Source organism: Anser cygnoides, chromosome 4, assembly GCF_040182565.1.
Source record: "Anser cygnoides isolate HZ-2024a breed goose chromosome 4, Taihu_goose_T2T_genome, whole genome shotgun sequence".
Classification (NCBI taxonomy): Eukaryota; Metazoa; Chordata; class Aves; order Anseriformes; family Anatidae; genus Anser; species Anser cygnoides.
The window spans coordinates 3,936,856-3,957,249 of NC_089876.1; the positions used below are offsets into that span (position 1 = coordinate 3,936,856).

Sequence of the window (20,394 nt, forward strand, 5' to 3'; positions counted from 1 at the left end):
ACAGATTTCAGCAGCTAATTTAAAAAAAAAGAAGAAAAGAAAGTTTTTTTTTCTAAAGATTTCTGGAACACTTACAGTAGAAGTTCTAGCTAGTGTAGATAATGTGTCAGTATGCATAAGAACTGACCGAAGAAAATGAGAAAAATTTAAGTTTGTCTCTCCTTTCCTTTCCATATCTCAGTTGTTCGTTGATAACAGAACTTTGAGGAAATTATTGATCTTATAAATCTGAGTTTTGGGCCTCTAAAAAGGACAATATTATTGAAGGGCTGTTTATGTTCTGCAGGTAATGTTGGCTTGGAATTAATGCCAAAAGGACAAAGCAATTGCATCTTGGCAAAAAAATAAGTCTTGAAATGTATGAGCAGGGAAATCACAGAAATAGTAGCCTTCCATTTGTCCTTGATTGGTTCCTTCTTCCTAGGCTCCTTCATGGAGGAAGTGGGGGGAAAAAAATCTTTAAGCTATGAGTACTACACAGAAAGCAAAGAATTATGGACTGATGATACTACATTATATCTTACAATGCAAGGTAGAGTATTAATAAAGTTGCAGTGTAGACTAGAATCAGCCATGGCTAGTCTGCTCTCTGACATTAGAAAGCTGGAGCTGCAGTGATAGGAATTGTTTCAAAATAATATTGCACAATGGAGTTACATTAAGACAAAGCGAATTTAAAAAGTAGGATGTAAACATGCAGTGAGAAATGACTGAACAAGAACCACAAAATAGCCACAAGGGACAAACTTATAGTGCTTTGTAGGTCGCAGCAGAACAAGTGATAGGTTGCTGTGGAATGTCTTGAGCATGCAGCTGAGGATTAGCAAGAGCAGGACATCACCTACTGACTAGATAATTTGAGTACAGTATGCAAAACCAAAAACCAGTTGGGCTTAAAAATTGAACATACCGTGATCAGGGGCAAGTGGTGATACGGGATGCTTTCCATGCCTCTGCAATGAAGAGAAGTGATGACAACACTTGCTGCTATTAAATTATCTTTGTTTTCTTCGGTCCTGGTGAGGAAAAAGAAATAGTAAATCTCTACAATGTTCATACATCGTTGAGATGGCCAGCAACATACACTGACATTACCATGAGCCATGGATGGGAGCCAAATAAAATAATTTTGCTCTCTTGAAAACTGGCTTTTTTTCCATCATAGCTTATCAAGGGAGGAATTTTAAAGTAGTGATATAGTCAGGAAATCAGCTACAATGATTTTTACGCTTCTACTTTTTATGCTGCTATTCTGTATGTATAATGTAAGTACCAACCGTCACTAGATTGTTACCTTTCCATCTCTCACTTCTGTAATTCCTTCAGCTAAAGCTAGAGAAGCGTTGCTTAAATCAAACAAACCTCAACGTGTTCATTCTTTATATGAAACAATTTTCTGTATTTTATGGGCACTTTTAAAGAAATACTGTATTGGACCGGTCAGTGCCTGTGGGTGTCAAACCACGCAAATTATGTCGCTATGGAGCATAAATCCCTAGATGTCAGTGGCCTGTGTGACCTATACTGGCACATTTGTAATTAGCTGGAACTCTTAAATCCACGTTCTTCTTACCTTAATGGGAAGTGGTGCAATAGATGGTACACAGTGCCCATTGCTAGAGTTCAGGGGTTGTGGAATTCAGTTCGGGGGAAAAAAAAAAAAAGCTGAATTTTGTTATCGCTGGAGCATTTGGATCTATTCTGGAGACCTGCTTATTTGTTGGGTGCCATCAAGTGGCTGTCAAAGCGTGAGCATGGTTGGATGGGATTTTCTGAAAGCAGGCCAGTCTTTTGCTTTTTCTTTTGTTGATTTTTATTTTTGTTTTCTGTCTTGTGATGCATGTAAGGTAGCACGGTTCTCCAGGTGCAATGCAGTAATAGTTTTATATTTTGATTGAACCAGGCGTCCCCTCTACAAAACTTTGGGCAATGTGTTTTCATACATTCGCTGAATGGAATGCTGGAAGGCAGAGATGCGATTAGTGTAATCGCCTGCATAACATGCACCGTATCTTTTAATGAATTAAGTCATGTTTACAGTAATCCTTACCTTTGAGGCAGTGAAGTCCTGAATTTAAAATAAGCAGTGATGGAAAATCCATCTCAAGTCCTTGTAAATCGCTCCTTGTAAATAGTTTCACTATTCAACAATATTTTAAAAGCTGTTTATTTCTATTAAGGATTTGTTTAGTTTCAGCTTTCACTCACTGGATTTTAGAATAGCTTGGCCTGGATTAAGAAGTTTGACACAATCACTTTTTTTTTTTAATGATATCTGAAGTTCTCATAATTAAAAATCTATAAAGCTATGGTAGCAGTGGAAATTTTGTAACCCTTGTGTTAATTCTTTGTTAACAGTTTCAAGTGCCTACACTTCCCATTGTTTTGTGAGAGATTGGTGGTGGATTGGTAGCCTCACTGAGGTCATTCTGTCTTCTAATTTTAAACAGTCACAAGTTTTTTTTCCTGCTTTTCTGGTGTGTCCTCCATGCTTTGAGGAAAAATAAGGACAACAAAATTAGTCAAACTGTGTAATAGATTAGGGAGAGAGAGGAAGAGAGAGTACAGGTGTTAGGAGGTCTGGCCTCTCTCTACGTTAGATTTTTTTTGTTAAAATTGTATGTAGGTTTTAGGAGAAATAGCTGCTTTTGTTGTTATTTTCGTTAAGCAGGTCGTTTACACTGTTATCGCTTTGGATGTCATCTTTCAGATGAAGAATTGCGTGTGTTCTCTGATTGTCTACATTACTCATTTCCTCTTGAATAAAGGGCTGCCCCGAATATGAAACAAACATTTATTATCCTTTAATTAAATTATTTCATTTGAAAATATATTGGAGGTGATGTGTTTCTTATGCCGTCACGTGGTATTTCAGGATTAACTAATGAAACTACAGCAAATTCTGTGAATGTACAGCTGGGGAAGAGAAAAGATTTTGGATATCATCACAGATGCCTATTTATCGTGATTCATTTAGAACATCCATCAGCATAAGAATAACATCAGGAAAATTCCAGTAATAAGAGATCAAGGAAAATTAATTAGTTTAGTTCTTGTTTCTAAAACTTACTGTTTCCAACATTGTGAAATTTTACTTTGTTCTTTTGGGGATTAGTGGAAGCATGGGAAATAATTATGGAATGATGCATATGGCTTCAGTGAGGATGACACCTATTCCTGCTAGGGAAAGAGCAACTTAACGCAAGTCTGACACGTTCAGAGGAAGAGCAGATTTAATGAACACAAGGTTAGCTGATAGATTTCTCTAAGACTGGTAGGAATTTCTCACAGAGGCAGTCGATGAACAGTTTGACAAATGCAGGTACCAGCAACAAGACAATATGAGCATCCAGGAGTCGGTGGGAGCTCTCGGAAAGGTTATTAACATCCATAAATTCTTGTAGAGGGAAATGTCAACTGTGCTCCCACGGGGCTTTGTTTGAAAACAATCCTGTTTAATGTATTGGTTATGGAGTTGGAAAGTGGAACAGCTCCTTCTCCTTGGTACTCAAGCTTGGAGACTGTACAAGGGCAAGGGGGGGACTGTTGTCACCCAGTATGTCACAGTGAAATTGGACAAGCTCTGGGCTGGTTGTATCTATAGACAGATAACTAGAAGATCCTGTTCACTGCAGGAAACTAGTGTTGCATCTACAGCAACAAAAGCGAAAAGCTCTTAATTGAAATAATTAATAGATAATTTAAAACGTAATAAAGAAGAAAGACATATAGAGATGATGCTAGCAGTATTGATATTGTGGTGAAACTAGCTGGGAAATTGTCTACTTGAAAAGATAACTAAATAATAATAAAACCTCCCCCTCCCAACTTTGACTTGGAAAAATGTATAAATTGTTTAATTTGAAGAATTAAGATTTAAGAACTTCTTTTATTGAAAGAACTGTTCAAATTTGAGAGAGAAATTCTGTGTTCAAGGGAGCAAACATGCATTAGTTTAAATCAAGAATACTTGATACTTCTATGCTTTTGTAAAATGTAAACAGGTATTACCTGTGCCAGTTTCATACACTGAATTAAGATAACAAGAGGGTAAGCAGATTTAGTGATTTTTTTTTTTTGCAGGATCTGAGATTAATACCTGAAATTAATGTCTGTGTTAAGGGTGGACAGAACTTGAAAGAAATGTTTTAAAAAGCTATGGTTTTATTAGAAAAAGAAAGAGCATTTATGTACATAGATCATATCTACAATCATCTAAATGACTTAAAGGTATTATTTTTACTGTAATTACAAATTTGATTTAATACTGGGGGGAAATGGGATGGAGTGAGAATGTGTAGCATAGGACATGCACCAAGTATCTGAAATAAAGTCTTTGTTTTTTTCTGGGCTTGCAATGTGACCCAGTGTGAACCAGCATCCCAGCAGCAGCGATCTCAGAAGCTTTGATCACATCCAGAAGTCTGAGAGAGGACTTTTATTAGGAGGCACTGAAGAGCTGTGAGAACACAGAGTGATTTGTGGGAAACGCTTTGGTTGTATGGAAGTGACTTGGCAATCTTTTGCTGGGGCTTTGGCTCCTTTCGATATAGATTCTTTAAAATCTTCTAGCATTTTTGGAAACTCCTGTATCTTCACTTTAAAAGTTTTTTGGTGGAGAAAAGCATGTTCTCGTGAGTAAAGCAAGAAAAAAAAACGAACATAGGGATTTTGTGCATGGCTGCTTAAACCAGCTTTCAAGCACGTTCATTCTGGTTAAATACTATCTTGGAATAAATTAATTTTGATATCAAGCAATTCTACTCTTAATGTTTATGACATCAGACAAATGGCAACCCTCCTTTTTTTCCATTGTTCTTACTGATAGCTCTCCCCGAATCACCAGGTTCCTTCAGAGAGAGCCAACCATTAGATTTGTAGGTGTTAAGAACTGGGAATTATATCTAACATCCTCCTAGAGTGAGGACTTTCTATGTAGAAAATTCCACCTAAGGGTTGAATTAATAGCCCAGCTTCTTGTCCCAGCGTCCACTGATTGTCCTCAGACTCATCTTATAGCTCGTCTAAACCTCTTTCTGAAATGGTTCAGGTGGGGACTGGATGCAGCTCCAGGGTTTGCTGGACCAGATGGGAGGTGCAACCCCTGCCACGGCGTGGTAGCACACTTCAGAGTGCCAGCTCCGGCAATCCTAACGTGGGAGCCCAAACTGGCAGTAAATCCAGAACCGTAGATGTTCGTAAGCCTTTAAACTAGAGTTGTTTTTCTAACCCATATAGTAGATAGAAAACGATTTGAGCATTGCGTGCAGCAAGGCTTGGCACAGGATTCTGAAATGTTGTCGCTTTTGGTTAAAGCAGAAGTGGAAGAAGTCCTGTGGGTGGGTGCAGGGGGAACCTTTCTGTTACAGTGACCCTTGCACTGAGCTTACACCTTCCCTATGAGTTCTTCGTGATCTCCTTGGTTCCTACAGGCAGTTTTCCCTCTCAACTCAGTCATGTCTCGGTGTAGGCAGTTGCCTCCAAGAACGAGCTGGTTAATGTGACTGAGAAGTGTGAATGACTCAGGCGTTGCTTTTTGATAACTTTCCTGTTCGGGTGTCAGGGGACTCCGTGGTCACCGTCCCCTTGACTTTGCTGCCAAGGTAATCCTCTCCTTCTCAAGGCCTTTCTCCTTGTTACTAAATGGCTCTCTGGGTAGAAGATGGGGTTTCCGTAGTGGGCTGCTTTCATTTAGGAACTTCGTTTCCTTGAGGGCACACCGCAATCTCAACCCAGCGTGGAGGTGGAGGGTTAGCAGAGGGGGAGAGGACTGTGAATCCGAAAGGAAGTGGAGAGCTTAGAAAAGCTCAAGCTAAAATTTTGTGCGTAGTTGGGCTTGGGCGTGAGGCCAAAAGGTTTATTTTGGCTCGTTTTTCCTGCCTAAGTTTTAGGAAAGATGAGAGAAGAATCCCATTTCTGAGACAAAATAAACAAGTATGTCAAAAACTTGTTACTTAAACATGTAGAGACAGATACTCCTCCAAACCATCTTGATTCAACTTTTTTTTTTTTCTTTTCTATTTTTTCCACCTTATTTAAGCAAGGTGACGGGAACTGCCCATGTCAACTCTTTTCATTTCAGCCAGGTCTGCTGGCGGCTGTACGGGCTGTCAGTGGCCTGATGAGAGGCGGTGGTGTCTGTACGAGGTTACGCCGCGCAGGTCAGCTCACAGCGCGTGGCTGCAGCGCTCTGTGCTGCAGACGGATGACCGGTAACAGCAGAACCTCAGCTTTATGTACCGTGAGGTATCACCGCAGCCCTCTGTCAGTCCGATTAGCCCAGAGGTGAAGTTTTTTAGGCTGCGTGCGTTGCTCATACTTCTGATGGCTGAGCTCGTTTGTCCTGTGCTCCAGCCTGCCCTGTAACCATGCTAGGTAATCAAGGGCCAGCATTGTGCATCCCTACTGTCACGCTGTTAGATTCGGTAGGCATACCCAAGGATATAACCATTCAAGTATTCAGATTTCTAGCTCCCAGTTAAGCACAAAAATGCTTGTGTGAGGTGAGACAAAATTTTTTCGCACACTGGAGCAGGCTCCCCAGGGACGTGGTCACGGCACCAAGCCTGTCAGAGTTTAAGAAGCATCTGGACTGTGCTCTTAGTCTTACGGTCTGAATTTTTGGGTTAACCAGTGTGGAGCCAGGAATTGGACTCTGATCCTTGTGGGTCCCTTCCAATTGGGGATATTCTATGATTTTCTTTATTTATTGCAATCCGCTGTGTATGGAATTACATACTCTTAACATAAGCATGCCTACATGTTGAGAAGTGTTTGTTTTGACAAAGTTCTCAATCTAAGATGCAAACCAAGAACACACAGAATGTCTGTTGTTCAGTTTTGCAGGCATCTTAAAGCAGTTTGTGTCTATGCTGCTGATGAAAAGGCAGTCCTGTCCTGCCCGTCACCTCTGCTGCTGCACTCAGCTTTTCCTGCAGCTGGTGCTGCTGCCCACGTGGCTCCGAAGTCAGGCAGTGAGCTGAAAACTCATTTTTCTTTTGCAGGATTAGTTAGTGTTCAACCGGGTTATGTTCTTAATGGAATTTATAGCGCTGTTGTAGCAAAGAATCAAGCACATGCAGAAAGAGCTGAGCTGGCCTCTCAGTCTTGAAGATTACGTTGGTTTAAAGCAATTATGGAAGTATGTTTGGGTATGTAGACTGTAAGCAGAGATCGATGTGAGAGAATTGTTTGTAAAGCATACATTTTTATTTAATAGTCCAGAGAAATCTTTTGAAGTATTAGGCCTATAGTAAATTTAATATTTCAAAACAAGGGATAAACTATGATTGGATTTTTTTTTTTTTTGGCCTTCTCTCATCTGGTTGTCTTTCTGCCTTGCTTGTCCGTCTTTCTCACCTTCCTCACCTATAAAGACCATTTTTTGCCTTGCAGTAGCGAATATAATGTTGTAATTACAGGTCTGTGCTGACAGTCTTTCCAGTCCAGTATTGCCACCAGGTTAATCCTATAGGTTTGCTAGGAATCAAGTAGAATGGGTATTTCTTTAATTCAGCATAAAATATTTGGCATTTTTCTTTTGTCTCTGCAATGTTCTGCATTGCACATGTGAACTGGACTAACAATTGGAGGTTCTAGGCTGGCAATGCTTTTTTTTTTTTTTGAAGTTGTAGTGTTAATTTTGTTCTTGTAGAGATAAAATATTTTAAATATTACATTTAAGTTGCAGCATAGAAATGAGATGTGCTCGCATTTGTAAGCAGTTTATAGCCACCACGGTGGACATTTATGTAAGTCACAAGGGAAGTGGGTCTGTTGTGGAGGAAAGCAATATGTTATAGTGTGATGGGCAAACAGGTAATTTCACATGTGAAATGCTGTGCTTTTGTAGAAGGTTCCAAACAGTAAAATAACTGCTGTTCATAACAGGTTGATGCTAAGGGTGATGGTGGGGTTAGACTTTTAGAGACTGCAATGTTAGTGCAGAATTCCACTGGCGTAGTTAGAACTTGGCTCTAGTATAGGAATCCAGTCCAATGAATTGCTGACTGAAATAAACAGTTATTTTCTTTATAGATGATACTTTGAAGACAGAGTGCCTAAACAAATTTTGTTCACATTGAAGAATTTGCTGGACTGGGTAGGGGAGAGACATTTCTCTACTGCTATATTTAGGAAAAGCTGAAAGCCAGAGATGCACGTACTTCTGCAAATATTCTGGGAGGAAAAGTACAGTTAGGCAATAGAATTCCCTAGATATATTATTGAAAAAATGTGAAGTTAGTTTCAAGAGTAAGGTTGCCAGTCATCTGTACAAAACATTTTGTTAGAGGTCTGATGGCTAAAATACAGTGCTATTAACGTACTTTCCTTATTTGATAATATTAAATTTCAAATTCATACTAAATAATCACAGCCTGCCAGTAGATAATGTATGGGAACAACAGAGAATGTTTCAGTGAAAATTTATTCTAAAAATGTCTGAACTATGCAATTATAAAAACACCATGCAAAGCTTAATTCAATGAGATTTACCATGAAGAACAATTAGTTTGTATTTCTAAGTTACAGGGGTTGGAACTCAGTTGAGAAACTTAGTTTCACATTTTGAAAAAAGAACCGATGGTTGTCTAAGTGTGTTGCTGAGCATTTTTTAAAAATGACAATAAATTGGAAACTTTAGAGAGGAGCAAAAAAAAAATTAAGTTACCTAAGAAAATAGTGGATATCATTCTAGCCCAGACGGTAACAGGGGATCTCTTTTCCGTATATCTCTTTCTGTTTTCTTTCATCTGTCATAATAAACTTTTATGTTTGTATGAAAAATGTTATGTGATGCCATTATCCTGATAACACAGGATATCTTCCTCTCAGGTACTGCAAGGTATAAGCTATGAGTGATTTATGTTTTCAGTGAAGCACTTAAAGCTAATGGTTTGGGGGATATGTGGTCAAAGTAGTAATAAGATACTGTCAGCATCCTTTCCTTTATCCAGCTGAGCAGTTCTAGTTCACCTGCTCAGTCGAGGAAGATCGTTGTAGAAATGGCGAGGAAGAAATATTTCATTTGTTCACATACATGTGCTTGGGCAGGAAACTGCTTTTCATTCTTTTGTTATTCAAAATTTTTATTGTGACAACAGTTGGAGATATGTTGGGGAAAAAGCACTAACTTGACTTTTTTATTTTACTTGTTTGCTTTGGGAGCAGATTTGAAATGAAAAAAAAAAACTTTTACAGGCTTTTAATGAGGCTTTATCTTGTATGTATCTTTTCTAGTTGAAAGCATTGCTTGCCCTTTCATAATGAGTTTTGAAAGATGTTTTTCCTATTTCTTAGTAAAGGTTGAAACTGAGGCAGTATTCCGATTGAAAAAAGTGGTCATCCAGTTTGTATCTTTTGTGTCACCTGCATGATTGCCATCCACTGAAATTAGTTTGCTTTGGTAGGCTTTGGACTATCTTACAGCTTTTAATTAGTTTTTGTGTTATAAGAAGTGTTTCAGAATCCATGTTAATAGTAAGGAAAAGCATGCTTATTAGAAAGAAATAAACTGTGTTTCACACATTTACAGGTACCATAACTGATAAATTATTGACTATAGTCATTGCCTACCTATAACTTGTTTTGTGAATACAAAGGCCAACTGGAGTAGCAACCATCCTTTTATAGAGAGACTTGCAGGTTCTGAAAGATGATTAAACATTGTCTGCTGGAAAAATGAGAATAGCTCCCACATTAACCATGTTTACAGCAACTAGAAGCTGTCTCATACTTTTATTTAATGACACACATGGGTGCTTTCAGTGCTGTAAAGCATGAAGCCTAATGATTTTTTGCTTAAGAGTGGAAGCTGAACAATAGTAATTTTAGCATACACTAGATATTATCAGATAATTCTGCTACTAAATATTTGCAAGTGAGAGGAGACTGAGGCCTGTTTTTATATGTGATGTATAAATACACTGATTAGAGAGTTCTGCTATGCCTCTCTTTTTGAGCAAGTATTGCAAGTTGTCTGCCAGTGAAAATCTTTCACAGGCTGTGAATGAATTTTGCATAGACTTACCAGTCTGTTAATTTTGAGTGGTAGTAATTAGTCAAAGACATTCTGTTTAATAAAGTAGTGGAACTTACGTTGTGTACTCTAGATGAAATTTATAAGTACTGAACATGTACCTTATTGAAATAAGCTTTATAATTTTTTATAATTGTTATTCAAGAAGTAGTAGCTGTAGTCTTGATTTTGTTCACTTAGTGTTTTTTTTTTGTTTTGTATTACTCGAATTAATTTGTCAGCTAAACATAGTAATTTTTTTTTGAAGAAAACAATATTTAACACTTGGGGTATTATATACAGATGACTTAATTTGGATCTCAATGTATAATATATTATTATTTTGTCTTTCCCTGCTAGAATTCGTATAGTATTCCAATTATATGGAACTTCTAGTTTTTGTTTTGCAATTAATTATTATATGATTAATATAAAGGAAATATTGAACCTGAGTTATTTTAAATGAACATTTATTTGATCATATTTCTCAGTGTTTTTTTTTTCAGTGTTTTTCAATAGACAAACTAGTTTGCGTGTGACATTGCTCTTCACTGCATACTTATAACTGTCAGTGCAAACTGCCAGTGCTGTGAGGTGGACGGTATGTGTCCTGCAACTTGACGGCTGGATTTTTCTGTCTGTGGAATTTAAAAATGAAGACAACTGTCTTGAAAATTTAATGAAAACCTGAAATGGCAAATAAAATGACTGCTGTCTTTGTGGTAGGCCTTGTTTAAACTTTTAAGCCTAAGGTGGTTAGAAAATCCTTTTTTTTTTTTTTTTTTTCTGAGCAAATACTGTTCCTCTTGGTGCAAAATTAAGAAATCCTAACTACTGAGGGGAATTTTTATTAAGAAAGCTGCACAGGCTCATTGAATTACTTGTATTCCGTGCGAGGAGGGTTGACCTTGGCTGGCTGTCAGACACCCGCTGCCACTCTCTCACTTGTCTCCTTAGCAGGAGAAAATAAGATGGAAAGCTCGTGGGTGGGGATAAAGCAGACATCACTAACCAGTTACCATCCCTGGCAAAACTTGACTTGGAAAAAAAAGTAATGTAGTTTATTGCTAATTTAAATAGAGTTGCATGGTGAGAAATAAAGGCAAAAACTAATTTTTTTCCCAACCCCCTTTTCCCCTGTCTCGACTTGACTCTTTCACTACTCTTTCAACTTCCCCATTTTCACTTTGAGAGGCATAGGGGGATGGGGAATAGGAGTTGTGGTCAGTCCGTAATGCTTTGTCGGAGATGTTCGTGCTTCACTTTCCTCACACTTCTCCGCAGCTCCAGTGTGGGTCTTCTTCATGGGCGCAGTCCTTTGGGGTAAACCTCCATGGGCTGCACCTGCTCTACCGTGGCTTATTCCAAAAAGTCCAGGGGCTGCAGGGGAATTTCGCCTCCTTCTCCTCTAACCTTGGGGTTCACGGGGCTGTTCGTCACACTGGTTTTGCTCACTGCGACGCAGTATTTTGGCATTTCTTAAATATGTTTTCACAGAGGCAAAACCACCAACATGGCTGCTGGGCTCGGCTGTGTCCTGAGGTGAGTCCAGCATGGAGCTGGCTGGAAGCGGCCACGTCCAGGCCATGGGCTCTTCTCAGACACCACCCCGCAGGCCCCTACTATCAAATCCATACCACGTACACCCAATACAGGATGTATACAGCATGTATATCTTTTCTTAACAGTATAGGAGAGAAGATTTTTCTGAACATAAGCTTTTAAGCACTTGGTGGATGTGGCAGTGGTGTGCTTGAGTGTTCTCAGGAGCAGAGGGGCGGTAGCAAGATTATGGAGAAGTATTATATGTACATGGGAACAACGTTGTGTGCTGCTCCCTAAAATTGTATACAATATTTGGACATTATAGTATTAATATCTGTGCGTTTTGTGTCACTTTGTCTCTTCTAGGGAGTATGACTTCTGCAACGTCACCTATCATTTTGAAATGGGACCCCAAAAGTTTGGAAATCAGGACTCTCACAGTAGAGAGGCTACTGGAGCCACTCGTTACCCAAGTAAGTAACTTCTATTTGTTTTGCTTCTTCCTTTAGTGTGATGCTATATTTACTCATTATATGTAATTATCTTAATAATTGTAGGTAGTAAAATTTTAAATAGCTTTTGTTCGTGACCTCTAGTGGAAAACTCTGTTGAAATATGTTCAGAAGTTCTTGTTCTAAATAATTAATAGCCTGAAAATATGAGTGGGAATACAGTAGCAACAACTGTTTAGTTATGCTTGTCTTTCGAAAATAGATTAGAAATTTATGAAGCAGTCGATTTAAGATAGGGATCTGACTGAGCATATGCCCTTGGTGTGTTGTGTTGGAAGACAGGTTCACATTACCAACAAAACCAACCAACCAAATTAAGGAAATGTCCAGTCATTCCTAAATGGAGTAAAAGTGGTATGATGAAAGTGATACTAGGTAATGTTTATAATGTATTTATTAGTGGTATCTATCTTTTAACCAGATAGATCAGTTTTTACATAGTCAAAGAACATCTTTGTGTATCTATGCATCTCAAATTTCCTGTGTCTGTATAGATTTAAATGTGCTCCGAATGCATAGACAGGGGCAGGAGTGATGTGGTCTGGAGAAATATGGCAGTAGACATCGAGCTTCAGTCATCAATCATCAGGGCGATTTGCTGAGACCGTGACCTGGTGCCTTTCTTCTCCTGAGGTGCTACTAGAAATAGGCAGCTAGTTACATAGCCACCCTAGTAAGCTTTAATATAGTAGCCCCTGTATTTAAAATACATAAATCATTTTCCTTATAATAATGCTAATTATATTAAAAATGAAGAATGCCAGCCAACACCATCTGCCTAACCACCTGTTACTAACAACTTTCTCGTAGACATTGTGGATCTTGAGATTGGTCTGATGGGTAGAAATTTAGGCCTTGTTTTGAGCATGAGACCAGACTTCGTGATGGTTCGTTTTCAGAATAAAACAGATATCAAATATAAAGCCCTACTTCTTTATTTCTCTAAAAATGATGTCTGTGTATGGTTCACACACTCTTGAAAAGCAGTCACTTTCCAAAGAAGTTACACCTAGTCTTCTTTCTTTGTTTTGAAAAAAATTTGATACTCTTTCTACAAATTACTCTGGGAATGTCTCTGACACTGCACAAAACTTTACAGATTCAAAGGCAAATGAATGAAATGAAATGTACATCGATCTGTTGATAAAGTGATTATTAGCTATCATTATAAACGTTTACAATTGTTGATATGGAGGACAGACTAAAATCCAGAAGACACTGCAATATGAAATGAAAATTACGTTATGAGCTCTATGTTATTCTGGTCCACCTGCTGGCAAGGGAAGTGAGGCTGCTGTGGCAACATGGTCAGTTGTGAAAAGAGTAAATTACTGAGTATTCTGTGAGTGATTTTCCCATTTTCCTTTCACTTCGTTTTATTTTTCAACAATGTGCACCGAAGAGAGAAAATAATATATCAGCTCAGAAATGAAAGCACCATCGTAATTTCATAGTTCCTGAAGTTAAGGTTTAGCTAGATTTTATTTGATGTTGCTCCTCAACAACGTAAGTACAGCAATTACAAGTTGAACAACATGATATGTATTTCTTCAATGGTGAAAACTGTTTCGAAGATCCTTACATTTATATATTTTTACATTCATGTTTATTTACTATTTCAGCAGTATGTCAAGAAGACTAGAGGAAATAATATGCAGTCCAGAGGGGCTAAAGAGATGCCTGCCTATTGTTTTATTCAAAGCTTATGAATACTTCCATTCTGACTTCTTCATTTCATAGGCCTTTATATAGTATGAACATATAAAAATAACTTTCTGAATATGTGATTTATTTCTCAATCTAGAGAAATAAGTAGTTTTACCTATTTTTCTATAGTTTGAATCTACTGAAGTATGTTGGACTAAAGCATGTTTTGTGAGCCACACAAACATAATCATGAAAATTTCGAGTGAGGTGAAATGTGCTACCTTCAGAGTATGTTCATCTGTTACATTTTTAGCTTAAGTTATTCAGCTGCTCTTTGTTTTTCTCAGATAAGTTTACAAAAGTTAACAATCATCCCAGCTTGAAAGACTTCCCCCCCCCCCCCCCCCCCCCCCTTCTTAAGGCTACGTAAATAGTCTGGTTAAGTCAAGAATAGTATCTTGTTTATCTCAGTTGGGGCTTGGATTGCAATCTGCCTATGCTGTGATAAACTCCACAAGAACTGAGCACACATTCCATGTGCAAGAGTGTTTCAATCTCCTTACAAATTTTCAAACCATTTCCCAAAGAGAACATCTACTTTGAAAGGTTCTTTTTACAAGTAAATAAATAAGTTATTTAATCTCTGTTCAATTTGAACTCAGAAGTCCAATATAGATTCATAAGAGCTGCTTAACACAGAAATCTTACAGATGTTATTTCACAGTTAATAGACACTAGGTCACTGATAGAAGAGTGGCCACACTCAATGTCCACAAACTGCAACAGAACTGCACTGCACGAGTTCCTGAGCAATCTGGTCTGACTTTGAAGGTAGCCCTACTATATGACATCCTGTTGTCCTGTACAGCCAAAATTTGTTGGATGTTGTGATTTTTAGCACCGCCGAGATAAATCCATGCTCTGTTTTGGCATCACACTTGAATATTCTAGAAGATCCTCTTGTTATCCAGGCTGTGTATGATTTTGGAGAGTGCTTGAAAAAAAAAAAAAAGGCGAAACAGATACACTAGGCTTTAGGCTCCGAAAATACTAATCAAGCCTTTTGTGTCTATCTCGTGTGTGCTTGTGTGTGTAGGATTTAGGCTCTGAACTCAGGGTATATATAGGCTCATAAGTGAGTAACGTGTATCAGAAATGAGATTTCCAGATGGTGGAGGATCCAGTGATTTCTGCTGAAATTCTGGGGAGTAATACGGAAATGTGATGTGGATTTGAAAAAGGACACCACAGTGAGTCGGGAGAATGGCACATTAAAACTTGAATTTTAGACAAGCTCATTAGTGTTCCAGATGAGAAAATATGGATAACCTATGAATTGATTTAGAAGAAATTATAAGACAGGAAGGTTGTCTGAGCTGGAGGCAAAAAAATCCATTAACTGATCATGAGAACACATTAGAAATGACAGAATTGCATTTATTCTAGGCAGCCCTGAACTAGCAAACTAATTAAAACTTTCTTTGGCTGTCAGAGGTCTAAGTGTATTGGAAGTTAGTGGAGCATCCATTTGCCCAGTGCTTGTTGTTATATTTAAAGTGTAACAGATATGTGCTCATATCTGCCATGTGTCTTTTTCACATTGCTGTTACTGAGATTTTTGTGAAAAAAAATTTTTTTCTGTGTTTATAACTGTTGATGTTATTTACTATAAATCTTACAATTTTTAATTCTATGAAAACTATAGAGTGAAACCTATAACTAAAATATATCCTGAAGGACTAGTGCCTCTTATTCTCACCTTTGTGCTAGTAATCAAAATGAATGACAATTTTATTTGTCAGACTGTGAGTGGTTTTCAGAAGAAAAAAGAATTAATTTTTCACAAAGGGATTAAGTGCCCTTACCTGATATTTTATGTGTAGCTGGAAAGTAGTGTTTGTGAGATTTTCCATAAGGACTCGGGATGGTTTTTGGTTTTGGTGATTTTGCATATTAATTAAATATAAAAGTGACTTTTAATGAAAGAGATTATATAAATCATTAACACAATTTTTTTTTTTGAAAAAGACTAGAAGTACTCACGTGCAAACATATATAAAAGGAGAAAAGAATTATGTATAATTTCTGAAGATAAGGTATGCTTATGCTCTGTTAATGAAACATCAATATTCTAGTGTCAAATTAGAACATTTTCTACTTTCTATTTGGTAGTTTGTCATAGGTATTTTAAATAGCAGTCTGGCTGTTCTACAAATGTACCTTTATTATCAGAGCCATGGAGCAGTTGTGCTTTTCAGGATATTCATTTTTGGAATATTATGCATAAGTTCAGAATTGTAAAAATAACACAAATACTAATAAGTGTTCCAACTCTGAGTCCTGTTATAGTAGCTTAGAATGAAGCAATAATATTTTGCAAGGCAGACCGATGCCATTGATTAACGGTTTTGCATTTTTTCTTGTATATAGTATCATTCAATAAAATTTAGTAACCTGTATATATAATAAACATGTAATTAGATAAAATTCCAAATAGTTTTAATTAGTGAGATTTATTTAGAAAATCGTAATAATTATTGCTGATGTTATACTTGATTTCTCCTCAAAGAGCTTGTGCCTAGTCTAATCCCTTGTGCAGTATATTTTGAAAATGAACTGATTTCTGTATTGCCTTGAGAAATATATTTATATACCCAACTTTTCCAGTTATTCAGAGATTATTTGTATTTGGTAAGCCATTATCACATTTGATCTGCAAATCTGGTGGACTAATTAATCTCCACAGGAAATTATTGATTGCTATTGTCTGGGAGCTGCATCTGAACCGCAACACTGCACATGCACACATGCAAACACAGGCTTCCTTTTGGAGGTTTTGTGAATGTGTATGCATGTTTAAAACAATTTTCAGAAAAATGGTTACAGATGATGGAGTACTGTATGTCTGATGCACACGTCCCACTTGTGTTAGTAATTGTGCAGAATTTTTGTGCAATTTCTCTATTTGATAGCTAGATTCAGCTGAAGCTGTCTTCAGGACGCGCCTAAAGGAAAATGAATTATAAAGGCTCATTTTTGATCATTTGAGCTCAATTTAGTAACATTATAAGGTACAAATTCTTATTTTCTATTTGAGCACAGCTATTTTCCCAATTGCAAAGTTATTTTTTATTTAAACATTCGGGTCTGTGGCCTTTGTGGCAGTGCGGGAGGTTGGACTGTGCATCCGTCTTGTCTGGCGGGGGCTCATTAGGCGATAGCCATTAGTGTCAGGGAGCCCAAGTTACATCCTGTCAGAAAATGAATTTGGAATTTCTCTTTTCGAACTGAAACTGAACCTTACATCTCATTTATGAAGGATTTCTTGGTTGAGAAGGCACATCATCCACCTTGCTTTCTCCAATGTTGCTCTATTTATTGCTTAAAATGCTCTCTGAACTCAAAATTAGCAGGTGCCTATCTAGCTCAGGGTGCTTTTTAATCTGTTAGATCCTTCAAGAAATGTCTGCTGCAGTCTGGCCGTGACAGTTTCTTCTTTGCCATAAGATTTACTAACATCTGTGCCCCTCTGTAAACTCTACTTGGGATCTTCTCGGTACAGAGAGTTTTTGTGCTTGCTGAGAGAGTATTTAACTCAATTTTATCATTTCTATTTTTGTTCTCCATGACTGGAAAACCGTGGACTATTTATAGTATGTGGTGTCCTGCAAGGTCAGGACCTTGTCAGTCTATGTTTGCCTTCCCGTGATTTTATTCACTGTTTAAAGGTATTTATGTACGCATCTGTACCTCTGAGCTTGTGCATATGCAGGTTAGCATTTTCTGGGCGAAGAATGGAAACTCAGGGGACTTTAGGTATTATCCACTGCGCCCATATTCCGTTTTTATGACACGATGGTGCCTAAACTGAGAGTAATAAAACACACTGGCTACTTCTCTTCTGCCACACAGACCAACGTGGAGAGATGGTGAGAAAAAAATAATGCTGGAGATGTAAGTTTTTCTGGCACTATGATAGATTTGCCCCAGATTGTGACCGGAAAACCTTAAAACTAAATGGGCCTACTGTATAGCTTTGTATTCTTAAATGTTAGCATTTTCATCCATTGAGAAATGTTTTGACCTTGGTCAACATTAGCAAATTCTTAGTGGTCAGGGTTACCAGAGGGGGGCACAAAGTGTCCTTGGCTATATGTGGTATGGATGAAACTGTTTTCATCACAGTTTAATTTAAAAAAGCATTTACTGCTTTGACTCTTCACTCTGAGATGTAACCTTCTGAAACAGGTTTGCCGTGTCCCAGAGTGGCATAGATATATCCATGTGCAGCGAATAAGTTCTGAGAAGGAATTTGCTGGATGTCTCTGCTACTACAGCGAATAAATAAATCATCTGACTTGATGCAGTAGGTCATGTCATAGCCTTATCTGTTGTATGAACAGAAGATGGGTGCTCTTTCATGCCTACAGAGTTGATCCCTTCTCACAAATTGAGACTCATTTATATTCTTAAAGTTGGACTCTTCTGGGGCCAGAGCTGTGACTAAAACCAAACAAAGAAAAGAGACACGGGAATAAACATGCATCTGCCCACAAGAATACGTGGAAACACAGCTTTATGTAGAAAAAAATACATTAATTAATGCACCCCCCACAAACCTCATTGCTTGGCTAGTAGCGATACCAGTTGTTTTTGTGAAGGATCCCACAGGGAGTACTGCATTCAGCACTGGGGCCCCCAGCACAAGAAGCAAGAAGGACGTGGACCTGTTGGAGTGAGTCCAGAGGAGGCCACGAGGATGGTCAAAGGGCTGGAGCACCTCTCCTATGAAGACAGGCGGGGGGACTTGGGGTTGTTCAGCCAGGAGAAGAGAAGGCCCCGGGGAGGCGTCCCAGCAGCCTGCCCGTACCTAAAGGGGGCAGCAGGAAAGCCGGGGAGGGGCTCTTTTGTCTTTACTGGAAAGAAATAAGAAATAGAAACAAACAATGACAACAAAACACAAGAAAAGGCATGTAGCTGAATATTAAGCCAGAATTAACACCGAGAAGTTTTGCCAGTATTACCAGTTGTTGCCGGAAAGAATGTACTGAAGTGGGCAGATGGAAGGAGAGGGAAACTTGGACAAATCTTTCCCGTAAGTGTAGGACATTGAGCAGGGAAGGGCTAGTGCAAGCAATTGCATAGCTAGAAGCTAGGACAGTCCCTGATAATGCCTTCATCTTTACTACTGAAGCAGTGCAGCTTGGAGCTCTAAAACTTGTCTAGCCTTTTTCCTAACCGTATGGTTTTCCTGCATGCCGTTTTCTTGTAAGTATTTCATGGACGAGTTTTCAGAAAGTGATGTTTCTTCCAGGAATTTCCAAATTCTAATCAAGGAGCTCAAAGTATTTTGAATAATTTTTGTGATACCTTTCTTCTACTTGTGTCCTTGAAGACATAGCAATATGCACTTTAACAGAGCTGAGCCTTTTTCTGTCCTCAAAAATCCAACTCAGCTGGTTCTTAACAATTCTGCTGATTTATGTAGGGTCATCACTATAGAAAGGGAACATCTAAAGTTTTGAGGGAAAAATGGCTTCCGTTGCATTTTTGTAGATTCTTCTTAGTTTGCAGATAATTTTTTTTCCAAAATATCGTACAAATAACATGTCACTTCCAAAAGTTTTCAAAGTATAAAAAAGGATAGTTACAAATACATTAGCAAATTATTCTCTTTCTTTCATGTCAAAAATACTAATTAAAGCAGGAGATCTAGATCCGCTTATGTTTTAAAAGATGAACACGTAGTTATAGCCATTTGAATTGTTCGATGGATATGTGGCCTTGTTACAAAACCAGTAACAGACTTTCATTTTGTCTGATAAGGAAAACCTTGTTGGTACCATAAACTTGTGCTTAATAGAAGTATTTGACATAAGAGCTTTTTCAGTGATGAAAATAAAACACCTCAAATTATTGCAGTGGATATAATTGCTGGTATAACAACTTACTGAACTATAATACTTCTAAGTTTAGCGTAGTTTAAAAATGCAACTTTGAGTGCTTTAGCAGGGGGTTAACTTGAAATAAATGTTTTTAACATCACCAAATGTGAATCAAATGCAATAGAAATAACTAGTGCCAGTCCTACAAATAACTAGTGTATTACATAGTACATACTGTATGAGCAGTGAGTTGGCATGGTTTCTTACGCAGCAGCTTCAAAGTAGCTGTTACGATATCCAACTGAATCACTGTGTGAGCTCACAGTGGCGAAAGATAATGTGATCCTTAAATGGATCAGCTGGTGGGTATGAAGTAAATTTAATGAGACAGTATTATTGTTACAGCATAGCATTAATGAGATTATTATTGGAAGGATTCCCCATTCTCAAAAGTGATGTTGACAAATTGGATGTGGATCAGGGAAGATTAGGTGAATGACTCAAGGTTTGTTTTTTAATGGCATACTAAAGACTTTGGGTGTATTTCATCCCTATGCAGGCTTATCAATAAAGACAAATTGTCTTAAATTAACTTGCAGTATAGATCTTAAGACTATTTCTTGTAGCATCTACAGAATAAATGATATTCTAGAACTAATTTAAAATAAATTCAAATATGGGATTCACACCCTGAAATTAAAATGTTCCAACATGAAAACGATATTCAGTAATAATTCTAGAGTAAGTACTTAAGTGAGTAAGCTGTTGTAAGCTAAGAGGTATTTTG

The 20,394-nt window shown here is 37.8% G+C and overlaps 1 protein-coding gene across 4 annotated transcripts in view; it reads left to right on the forward strand.

Moving 5' to 3' along the window:
- Positions 1-20,394, forward strand: part of CTNNA2 (catenin alpha 2) — a 478,216-nt gene that overhangs the window by 43,860 nt on the left and 413,962 nt on the right. For all 4 annotated transcript variants that reach the window (XM_066995540.1, XM_066995543.1, XM_066995541.1 and 1 more), the window contains exon 2: positions 11,930-12,036. In XM_066995540.1, coding sequence (XP_066851641.1) covers positions 11,935-12,036 — 102 coding nt within the window. In that variant the 5' untranslated portion in view covers positions 11,930-11,934. The remainder of the gene's footprint in view (positions 1-11,929; positions 12,037-20,394) is intronic.